Source organism: Spea bombifrons, chromosome 3 (genome assembly GCF_027358695.1).
Source record: "Spea bombifrons isolate aSpeBom1 chromosome 3, aSpeBom1.2.pri, whole genome shotgun sequence".
Classification (NCBI taxonomy): domain Eukaryota; kingdom Metazoa; phylum Chordata; class Amphibia; order Anura; family Pelobatidae; genus Spea; species Spea bombifrons.
In genome coordinates this window covers 12603793-12615935 of record NC_071089.1, presented here as the reverse complement: position 1 = coordinate 12615935, position 12143 = coordinate 12603793, and the positions used below count along the sequence as shown (strand labels likewise).

The 12143-nt window shown below is 38.8% G+C and overlaps 1 protein-coding gene across 2 annotated transcripts; it reads left to right on the top strand.

The window, feature by feature from the left end:
• Positions 1-4098: 4098 nt before the first annotated feature.
• Positions 4099-10095, top strand: SIX2 (SIX homeobox 2). 2 transcript variants are annotated; one of them, XM_053458908.1, is made up of 2 exons: positions 4099-4979; positions 9486-10095. In XM_053458908.1, exons 1-2 carry the CDS (start codon positions 4420-4422, stop codon positions 9787-9789), a joined length of 864 nt encoding a protein of 287 aa, XP_053314883.1. In that variant the 5' UTR covers positions 4099-4419; the 3' UTR covers positions 9790-10095. The 2 variants fall into 2 exon arrangements, with proteins under 2 accessions (XP_053314883.1, XP_053314882.1); XM_053458907.1 differs by having other exon boundaries at positions 4099-4985.
• Positions 10096-12143: the final 2048 nt, after the last annotated feature.

Below are 12143 nucleotides of genomic sequence, written 5' to 3'. Positions count from 1 at the left end.
GACTGCTCCTGAGACAACACCCGGTGCACTCTATATGTTACATGCTGTGTGCAGGCTGTATATACAATATTTGTGTATTTTAACAATTCTTGAAGATTCCATGACACTCTGCAAATACAGAGGAGAGAGAGATACACAGATCAGTGCAGTCAATGGGGTCTATTCACTAAAGAGAGATGTGTTTTAACTGCTTACCTTCACTATGCACTGTGAAGAGGCCATCCCCAGTGAGTGCCTGAGGCCGGCAGAGCTGCTTGGCCCTGTATCATGCCCAAGTAAATCATCCAGATTTCTTTAATGCCTCATTGCACATTGCGTTATACATTATACAGGGCCAACTCATCCCTTCTTACTGAAGAAAGTTGGCAGTGTTGTGCTTTCATGAAGTGAGTGAGTTAAACTACAATATTATTATTATTATTATTATTATTATTATTATTATTATTATTATTATTATTTTACACTAGGTAATTGCAAAAGGGCCCACTAGGTTCTATCAACCCAAGCAATGAGTCATCCTGAAGCCATCTTGTTATTAAGTAGGCAACTATGTTGCAACTTTTTTAAACCTATTAAACAATATCTCAGTAACATTTTTTAACATCCCGATTTAATCTTATGGCTATATGGAGACACTGTGTTAGATTCTTACATACAATCCAGGAATTTGATCAAGTCCCTTGTATGCTGTGTTCTGCTATTATGGAGTTTATTCACAAAAGGGAGAGTTCTGTTTCAGTTCCTTGACTTCACTATGCATTATGAAAAGTCAACCCCAGGAAGCTTTTGGTGCAGAAAGAGGTTGGCTGCCATAGTGCCGTTTCTTTTCCATTGAAATATACATTATATGTATAGGGCTAGCTCAGACCTTCTCGCTGGTGATACCCCTTCATAATGTATAGGGAAGTCAGGGAGTTAAAACCACACAGCAAACTCTCCTGATGACTCTCCCAGACGGATCTCCAATTTAAAGTCATGTCCATCATGTACAGAGAGGTTCAACAGTGTATTGTTGTGTTGTTGAGCAAATTGGAACAACTTTTATATATCATTATAAGTTCCCTGTGTTTAAAAAATAACTGTATATAGATTTTCACACAAAACCCAGAAGATCAGTATGTTTTGAATGTATGATCAACAGCATGAGGCTCTAATTGCATTGGTTTTCAAACAGATGTTATGAGTCTGGAAGTGAAATTGATCCTACTTAATTTAACCAGAACAGGAACAGTGCATCTCAGTCCTGGAAACCTTTAGGGGGCTTCAAATAAAACGCATAAACTACGGAAGAGATTGCAACTTGAGGAGTAATTTATACTGTGGCCCAGGGTTGAGCTGGGATTAATAATCAGTCCAGGCATTTTCAACATTGTCCTACAGACGACCAGGTCTCATTTTTCCCTCAACCACCCAATAAGTTATTGGCAATTTGAAATTGTCTATGTCAAATATTTTCATGCCACAAATCTACAGAATCTGCTGGTGCTATATAAATGCAGCATAATGGGATTCCTTTCAACATTAGGTGTAGGTATACCTGTGGGTCCTGTATGCCCAATCCCTGCCTCCTAGTCTTGAGTTTAAGAAATGTAAATAATACATAATATGTAGTTAATACTTAATATACAATAAACACTGAGGTATTTATTCTCTTTAAAGACAAACATGGGTTAACCCGCTATGTATGCTCCTCATACCCACACATATCAGAAAAGGGAAATACCAAGAATTAAAAACAGAATGGGCAGAGACATTGATATATCTGCGTCTCTGTCAAGACAGAATTGGACTTTCAGTGGGAAGCACAATGGTTCTGACACATGGCCTTTTGCTATGTAAGTGACACTCCTGGCAAATAAAATTGATTGATCTGAAGCCATAGGGTATCAATGTGAGTCAGCGATGTAGTTATGCCGGGTGTTGCTCTAGGCCTGCCCCAGGTCATTGTCCATCTCACCTACCTCCACAGTTGCCATCCATTCTACTGGGTAGAATGCTGGTATAAGATATGTTATTCTGGGGCTCTGCTAAGAATGACACAGTGTTATATGTGGTTTGTGCCAGTTCAGCACAGTCCTCCATGGTGTACTTGACTGGTTTAGAAGATCGTAGATCTCCCTTGTGATTGAGCAATAGTGCAGCGATTAACAGGGTAATTTGCCCCCAGTCAGCAGCAGAGAGACCTACCACCCTAGCAGTAGGCATAATTGGCCTAGGCCAGAACATGCCACTTAAGGGATTATATAACCTGTAGATGCTTACAAAGTGTTACGCACAACTTTCACCTGTTATTTGGTTAGTAGCTTTGCAAACCTAGACCTCCAGACTAATGATTTCAGGTTAATGGCCAGAAAATGATCATATCATGAAACCACAAAAGGGGAACTTGAAACCAATTCATCACTCAACACTTGGTACACTGGAAAGTATGTGTACATTAACAGTTGGCAAAGGCAACAACACTTGGTAGGAATTTACTGCAAACACCATTATTTTTTGTTATTTAGTACCTAAATATATTGGGGCAACTTAAAGGACACCCGTGACTTCTGGGTGTCCAGAATAGTACTGAGCAAGCCTTGCCCATCAATATATGGAATCTGTTCAATTGATTCATTTAGATTAATTTATGCCCTGCAACATTTAGATTTTATAAGCTCTATATGACAGCCCTTAATAAACAGAGCTAATAACTAATTGCAAATCCAGCATCAGTTCAATGTCCTTGTGTAGCCCTGTCCCTGGTTCCATGAACTGAAAGCACAAGCACACAATATATTTTATGACCTGTAGACTTATGCCCAAAACTGGCAGGGGGTTTCCAACCTGGGAGCAACTGCCAGTCTCGTGTAAAGTCCTTGTGGCAGACCTGGCATGGCAAATGTTCTCTAGGCAGATGAAGTTCCCTGAATCTAAATTGTATAGAATTACTGGGGAATTATGTACTCATGTGCCAAAGCACCTAAAAGTTAATGGCTAGGTGGCTATTCCTATTACTAGCCTGTGACCTATTTCACACTTGAAAATATTGATCCGAACATAGAACGTCCTTTTGTACTGCTCAAGTGTCTCTCAACCCAACTGATTTTGGATCTATCCCTTCAACTTTGTTGCAACTGAAGAATTCTTTACAATACATTTTGTTTACTGAGTTACAGCTTTTTGGTCAATGCATTACTGTCCCTTCCACCCCCCTCTCAAAGGGTTGAAATTATGACAGACACATCTATTTCATTATCATTATTATCATTATTATTAGTGCAGTCCTTAACAATGGCAGATAAATGTAATAGTAGCCCATTTCAAAAACAGACAGAAGGGCCTTTTTCTCTAGAGCATCCCATGTGACAACAGTAATTCTGCATAAATAAAATAAAAACTCACATAGCCTTTCTTCTTATGTGATTGCATCATATTTAATAAATATGTATATAAAAAAAACAGGAATAGTCTATTTATGTTACTGAAAGATGCACAATTTAAAAGGAATCTGGTCTAGTATATCTGTCAGGTGCACGGTGGATGACCAGTCTCATGAATCCTTTAACCGACACACACACATCCACATGATATATATATACCATCATACATCAGATATCATGAGCTATTAGCTCCAAGCTAGGCAGCTCTTCACACCCTGCATGGAATAAGTTACTTGCCCCATTTATAAAGGTATTGGTCACACAGATGCATTGATAGCCATCACAATTCTATTAGTCTGACTGTGATTCTGCACTCAGGAGAGGGATCACCCAGCTCTGCATGGAGTAGGCAGCTGGCCTGACTTGTAGCTGAAATTACATTATTACAGAGCCCTCACCCCCCTTTCTCTCTCCCTCTCTCCCTAGGCTGTCACTCCCCTCTCTCCCCCATCCCCACCCCCACATTTCTCCTTTTTGCTTCTTGCAGTATCAATCATAGCTGGAAAAAAATCCCTTCCCCTAATATTCAGCTCCAAGGCTGCCTTTCAGTGGATGGGAGCAATCTGTCAAGCCAGCCAGGGTCCCTCCTTCTAGGAGATCAGGTTTCCTTGACTGACAGAGTTACCATGGAGAATAATTTGACTAAAACTGTTGTCTTCTCCTCGCAGTCCCCGGGTCAGGTAACCGACCAATCACAGGGAGCACAATCATTTTTCATGCCAGTTTAGAATAATATTATTAAAAAAGGCAGCCAGACAGAGGGTGAGCAGACTTTCCTGCTATATTATCTGCCATAGAGCTGCATCCTGGAAGGGGAGGTGAGGCAGAGCTGGAGGAGAAGTTAAAGGGACATCCAAAAGTTTGCGAAAGTGCTGCCTGCTGTGGCCCTGTGGCCCTTGGTTCTTGGATTGCTTTGAAGACCCAGGATCTGGACGGACGGCTGTTAACCCTTGGACCTGGATGGTTCTAGCAGAGAGTTGGGGGTAAAGAGGGGACCATGTCGATGCTCCCCACCTTTGGCTTCACCCAGGAGCAAGTGGCCTGTGTCTGTGAGGTTCTGCAGCAAGGGGGTAATATAGAGAGGCTGGGGCGCTTTCTGTGGTCCCTGCCGGCGTGTGAGCACCTCCACAAGAATGAAAGTGTCCTCAAGGCCAAGGCGGTGGTGGCTTTTCACAGGGGCAATTTCCGGGAGCTCTATAAGATTTTGGAGAGTCATCAGTTCTCCCCACACAATCACCCCAAGCTACAGCAGCTGTGGCTCAAAGCGCATTATATCGAGGCGGAGAAGCTGCGGGGGCGCCCCCTGGGGGCGGTGGGGAAGTACAGGGTACGCAGAAAGTTCCCCTTGCCCAGGTCGATCTGGGACGGGGAAGAAACCAGCTACTGCTTCAAGGAAAAGAGCAGGAGTGTGCTGAGGGAATGGTACGCACACAACCCCTATCCATCACCCCGGGAAAAGAGGGAGCTGGCCGAGGCCACCGGACTCACCACCACCCAGGTCAGCAACTGGTTCAAAAACAGGAGGCAGAGGGACCGAGCGGCCGAGGCCAAGGAAAGGTACGAGTAAGTACCCCTCCGCTCTTAATCCACAGGCTTACACGCGTGGGCTGCCCCTGGAGTTTCAGCATTTCTGCTGTGGACCACAACTCCCATCACAGACATCCTGTCACTGGTGAGCGGGGTGGTCATGGTACATAGTAGCTCCACAATAAGCGGGTGGTCAGAAATGAAAATGAACGGTGGGTTCTGAGAGACTCTGTATTTCTTATGATCCTTAGAAAAATGTCATATTAACCAACAGAAAAGCTGTAACATTTTTCTACATTTAGTAAATCGGTGGAATCAATTGAACTTCCCCAGGAAACGCTTCAATGTTAACGTGATAAATACCCACTATGATGTCCTAGCTGCCTATCAGTTTCCAGGTCACAATCCATCCACTTTTATTTGGTGCCATTTTATTTTATTTTAGAGCCAACTCTATTTTTTTAGAGCCCCCAAAACGTGGAAATTCACATAGGATTCCTTGTTTTATATAAAAATGAAATTACCCGGGTGTATTTAGTACTGGCATCAAGCTTCAGCGCTGTGTATTTTAACTTTTAAACCCCGCTTTTATGTTATTGTCAAAATGCTCTTAAATCAGAGAAATGTACTAATACAGAGAGCTAGCTCTCTAATATGGGGAGCGCTTTCTCTATAATATGCAAGGAAAAAAAGTACCAATTTTTTGTGTGAAAAATGTAATATATACCTCTCATGGATAGTATTTTTTTCTTAATGTATATTAATGAAAATAGAATGCCAAAACTATAGTCGTTTAGTACATCTCGCTCTCTCTGTGACAATATTTTCCACCTCAACACTTATCTCTCTCTGAACGTCACAGTTTATTAGGTCATCAGCCTACTCCATGACAGCCCGCGTATCAGGGTTACAGCAGATCACCACATACAGTTGCTCGCCTAATTCATCAATTCTCTCGCCTGCTGGGAAAACAGATCGCCCTCATTACAACTACTTAAACCAAAGCCACCCAGCACTTCCAATTTCGGGGAACACTGGCCACATTAGAATTTCACCAGTAATAATATTTTTGCTACAGGGTTGGATGTTTAACATAAATTAACAATATTTAATTGGGTCCATTTTTGTCCTTTAATAATTATAAAAGAAACAATATTATTATTATTGTTGTTGTTATTAATAATTATTATTTAGTGTTTTATATAGCACCATCATATTCCACAGTGCTGTGTAATAATACATTTACACATTTTTTACACCATCAAAATGTTCTAGTTGCTAGTACCCTAACAATGTCAGAGCGCAGGGAAATTACCAAAATTGCACTATTTTATTCTATTTTATTCTATTCTCCCTCATTCGCTTCACTAGATGAATAATATGTTTAAGTAGTACCTATTATAGTTAAACAAGTAATATTATAATTTTAAACATTTGTATCATCAAACCAGATTAGAGAGTTAATTCACATGCATTATAAAATTAGAACAGATATATAGAAATCAAATTAAGTATATTTTTTTAATTTTTAGTTGGGATAGATTGTAGCAGAACACAATAGTAACAATTAAATAAAATGCCCTAATATAGGGATTTAGGCAGAAATGCATTATAGATAATTTAATTTTAATATAAGCAGTTTAATTATAAACCACAAAACACAAATATATAAAGTATATCTAATATATTCATTTATATAACAAATATATAGAGTAACCAAACATGACGTGTAATTCTATAAATACATCTGATCTAATAGTAGGAGAAAAATCATTTTGGATGTAATTTTTACATTTACGTTAGGATAAACAGTAATCACATATATGTAACACAGAGGACTCTCGCCCCTTTGAGGTAATATAACCCCTAAAATTTAATTCGATTTCATGTAGTTTAATACGTTTTCACGGTGAAGTCGATTTGATCTCTTCTGGACCCTTTGGCGTAATTGCAAAACGATCAGCGTCATACTCACATCGGATAATCTGTGTATGACGTCACACATCCCTACATTTCACCGTTTAGCACTGAAAGGTGTAAAATGATTAGGTATTACTTGGAGTTTTGGAGCAGATCTCAATACTTTCAGAAATGTCAAATACAAACCACACAAATACTTAACGGATCCGTAATATGTCCGTGCACCTATATAAGTATTGGTGCGCCGGTCTGTAATATAATGTAATAAATGTATATCATTAATATAGTAATCCCTTCTTATACTATTAACCCCTTCTGCTCAATTATGAATTTCCATCAGTGATTGGGTATTGCCATGTCACAGTATTATTGGAGGTGAGGTTTGTATCTCATGGAGCTGAAACTTTGCGCTGAGTTTGATGTATTTACGGGTTATAAATGTGGGTCACTGAGCAGCATATGGAGGGGCCCAGATACCATTAACCCTTATGCCATTAACCCTTATAGCACTAATTATATGACAAGCAGCGCTTTCAAATGTACTACTGGTGGCTGGCCAGTGGATGATGGGTGAAAAAGGGGTACTAGGGGCTCAGGAGGGCAAAGGGCTGAATATTGTTACTTGAATACTTGTTACACGGATATCTGGTAATTGAACACCAGTGCTCTCATAGATTGAATCAGGGGGGAATAGTGTGAAGTTATAACGCAGGCAATATAATGTCGCTTAGCTCCATTGTAGAAAGAGAGAGAAAGATAGAGAACGAAAGAGTGAGAGAAATAAAGAAAGAAAAGGAGAGCAAGGATATATTAAATCAGGGATAAAACAGTTGAAAACACAGGCTATATAATGTGCTTATCTGAATTGGGGAAGAAAGAGGAAGTTAAGAAGGAAAAAAATAAAAATGAGAGAGAGAGAAAGAAAGAAAGAAAGAAAGAAAGAAAGAAAGAAAGAAAGAAAGAAAGAAAGAAAGAAAGAAAGAAAGAAACGAACCATTGGGCCCATCTTGTATATCACTGTAATAGAAGGACAGGAAAAAAACGAAGGATATGTAACAAGTGATTTAACCCTTTAAGTGTAGATGAATGTGCAGAACATTGAGATTGTAAAGCTATATCCCATTTCCCTACTTACATTTTAACTCCAGCTGGCCCAGAAATGTTTGTTTTGCAGTAGAACGAAAATTCGATTGCCTGTATAATGTATCACGTTCCAACCAGTCACAGGGGCGAAATAATAGATGAAACGGAACTCATATCATCTGAATACACACTGCATATATACAGTAATCGTTGAATAATAAAGAAAAATAACTAGTTACTGAAAAAATATACACAAGGTCTGTGCAGATAGTATCCATAATATGTAGCCTATATCTAGAATGTAGCCAAAACAACGCTGTGTGTGTGTGTGTGTGTGTGTGTGTATATATATATATATGTATACATATATGTAGCATTTTTTAACAATAATTCAAACCTCTATTAATAATACTCCATACCATGATTTAGAGATTGTGTTATATTAATCTATACTCCTCTTTGAAATATTAGTAAATTCTCTAATAATAATAATGTATACCACTATTCGTGGTAATTAACACTATTTAATATTTTACTATTTAAGTTCTGTAATTATATTATTAATATTATAATGTGTCACTCCACCATTTCATAGTAGGGTATAATAAGATATATTTATTATTAGTTTAATACATTTTAATAACCGGGCATTAGTATCCTGAGAACATTTACCAACGAGAAGCAGCTAGTGATTGTGTTTTTAATGATTTAAAACGCTGGATTTTGTCTAAATCTATAGAAGTAGATACGTTTATAGTTTCAGTGTAGGCAGAATCTCACCTGGAGGCAGGATGTAAAGGATTTTAGTCAATAGTTAATAGTTTATAGTTAACTCCAGTGCTAGATTACACCTCTATAGCAACATTTGGAATTGAGAAATACACAAAGTTATTGATTTCTATAATAGTTTATTGTAAAAGTTGCTGATTACTGATTTCCTATGTAATACATAATTTCATAATTCCATTACACACACGCATACATTGGCTGGCTCCATGTGATAGGGGTTAGAGACTGTTAAACGTGGCATTTATTAGTAGATATATCATCTAAGAGCAGGTTGTTTCAGAAGCATGGTTAAAGCCATCCATACTGCCAATAGCCTGCCTATTCCTTAAGGTTAGAGCTGAAATTGATTATGTTTAGTACAGAAGAGGGCAATATCCATATATTTCTGCAGTTGTAAAATACGTTAGAATGTACATTGGTAGGCAGCTTCTGCTATTCCATCTAAGGTGGCCACATTATTTTGCATACTGGGAGTAGTTGTAGGTCCACTGCAGATGAAATGCCAATGGAAACCTAACCCTCCCTAATGAATACAATCTGAATCCGGGGGCGTGAAAACACGGCTAATTCTATTGAATAGGTGTCCTAGCGACTCTCCCAGGGATGGACTAAAATTCACATCATCCTCATCCAATGACCGTGGTATAGCTAAAGTAATCCTGCATTATTGCAGTTTGCTGTGTGAAAAAGAAATTGTATTTAAATTAATAGCAGAAAGTAATTTTGTATTTAATTTTCTTAAAGGGAAAACAATGAAAACTCAAACTCCAACAGTCACAACGCATTATCGTCTTCAATGAACGGAAATAAAACAGTTTTAGGAAGTTCAGATGATGACAAGACTCCATCTGGAACCCCGGACCACACTTCGACCAGTCCAGCGTTACTCCTCAGCTCTAACCCAGGGCTCCAGGTTCTCCACGGTATGGGTCACCCTCAAGGTCCTAGTGCCATCCCCGTGCCAGGAGCTGATCCCATGCACCATCACACTTTGCAAGACTCTATCCTAAACCCAATGTCATCCAATCTTGTAGACCTTGGCTCTTAAAACTGGGAGACTTATTTAATCCAAAATCACAAACATAAATTGCTGTCAAATCCTCACTTGCGGATACTGACCCAGCTTGGATGGACAAGCAGATATGACTATTTGAAGGTATTGTAGATCACACTACCTGTGCCACTTGGGACTTCAAAGGCCTTCAAACTTTTTTTATGACAAATCAGTCTATCATCCCAAAGCATTTTAAAGGGGAGACAACCAAAGTTCTAACCCATAAGTATTATACAGGGTGTTCAGCACTTGCAGGGTTAACCCACTTTGATTTGTGCCCTAAAAGTTATTGTAAAGCCTCTGGTTAATAATTTAATCCAATAATGTATTTTACCAATTTTTCAATTTGGCCATCACTTCTGTTTTCTAAAGACAAGTTACTAGTTTTACATTCTAGGACTATATATACTTATATATATATAACCTATTATATGTGTCTAACATGTACAACAGCCACCAGGCCATGAATACCAGGACTGTATAGACAGATAAATGAATCTCACCCAAGGACAAACTCCGCCATTAACGCACAGCACATACAGTTCCATTAACCCTTTAAGTGTCAGAAGGGAAATGGGGAGCATACAGCTCTTTTTTAACTCATTGGCACTCAAAGGGTCAACTTCTTCACCACCACTCAGCCTGAAATATATATATTTTGCGAAAGCTACAAACTTATTGATCAGGTCAGTCGATTTTTTTTTTGTTTCATGTTTATATCATGTGAATAAACCATTTGAAGATATCCCTGCTTTTATTTTATAATAAAAAAGAGAAATAACTGAAAATATAACAGGACCCGGCGTGTTATTTGCGTGTTTCAGCTTTTTAAATTCTTTTATGCTACACTTTTTTTTTTTACATGTTCTTAAAATGTGTTTGTGTGTGGAGGGGTTATGCTGAAATTTTCTTCAAAGTATAAATACTAGCAGCAACTGGTAATAACTATCACAGTGTAGCTACTGATTATTATTATTAATCATTATTATTATATTCCTGTAGGGCTGACTAAATATATGACTTTTTTATCAGAGGTTCTAACCTAAACTGGTTATTTTGTTTTCATGTGTTTAGTATTTTATTCCTGCTTAAGGTAAGGGATCCTACTTTTTAGAGACCCACCTGGTGTACACAGACATTAAAGATCCCATTGATCTGCCTTTAACTGCAGGACAGGGCTATTTGTTAAATAAATGTATTATCATATGTGAGAGACATTTAGCCCATCTGATCTGTCCATTTTTCCTGTTGTAAAGACTCAGACCTTAATAAGTCGTGGGTCTTGCCTTAGATTCAGGAGCCATATGCCTTTCCCATGCATGTTTAACGTCCATCGCTGTATTAGCCTCTACCACTTCTGACGGAGGCTGTTCCATTTATCCACCACCCTCTCAGTAAAGTAAAACTTCCTTACATTACATCTAAACCTCTGGCCCTGGAGTTTTAGATTATGTTAAATGCCTTTATGCATTTACATGTTTCTATCACTTCTCCTCTCTCTATGTAGTTTGTCATGTTTCTGTCTACCTGTGTCTGTCTGTCAGTGATGGGGTGGCGTGTTCTCCACCCCCCAGTGATTATGGGAGAGAGTGTCGGGGTGTAGCGTTGCTTGGTGCTGAGGAATGTGTGTTCCTTCGCCTGTAGTTATGGTTCTAGAGACTAATTAACTTGTCAAGCGCCGGAATAATGATGTTTTCTCTGTCTGCTCAGCTCTATTGATAGATTTACAGCAGATGTAAACATCACGTGTGTTATTTTCTATGGTTTTAGTAATTAGCAGGCTTTTTATCTGTTAATGAAGCGTGCAGGCGAGCACACATGCATTTAAAAGGGCATTAAACTTCGATTAGTGTTGTGCAAACTGTAGTTTACAGCGCGTGCATGACGTCATAGTAATCGTTATTGCGTTTGACCTCTTGGCAAATATCAATGCCATAGGCTCTAGGAGAGATGGCGGGGGGCGGGGGCACAGGGCATTTCCCATATTTAAGAGTCTAAGCCAAAAAGGACAGAATTGGGCAATGTAAGGCATTTTGCAATCGAAAAGTTTGGCTGATGGTAATATGAGTTGAAGGCCCTGCTCTTGCTCCATCACAATCCCCATCATACTGGATAATTTTCTTTTTGCTCTAAACCTTGTTTTAAACTGTATATGGTTGGCTGTGGGTGATGAAAGTGCTTGGAGAGCCTGGCTTTGTACTTTAATGTATCTTGGCATTAAAAGTACATATTTCTAATAATTGTTCCTTAATTAAAAGCAGCTAATTACATAAAGCAATCAATGTATTAACCACATTATTGCTGGAAACATCTAATTAGCAAATGAATGCAGCTGAGACCTGCAAACA

Excerpts from the sequence above, each read along its gene's own strand:
- SIX2 (XM_053458907.1), top strand. The coding sequence starts at position 4,420 with ATGTCGATGCTCCCCACCTTTGGCTTCACCCAGGAGCAAGTGGCCTGT. Across the intron at positions 4,986-9,485 it reads GAGGCCAAGGAAAGGTACGA|GGAAAACAATGAAAACTCAA; the intron begins GTAAGTACCCCT and ends ATTTTCTTAAAG.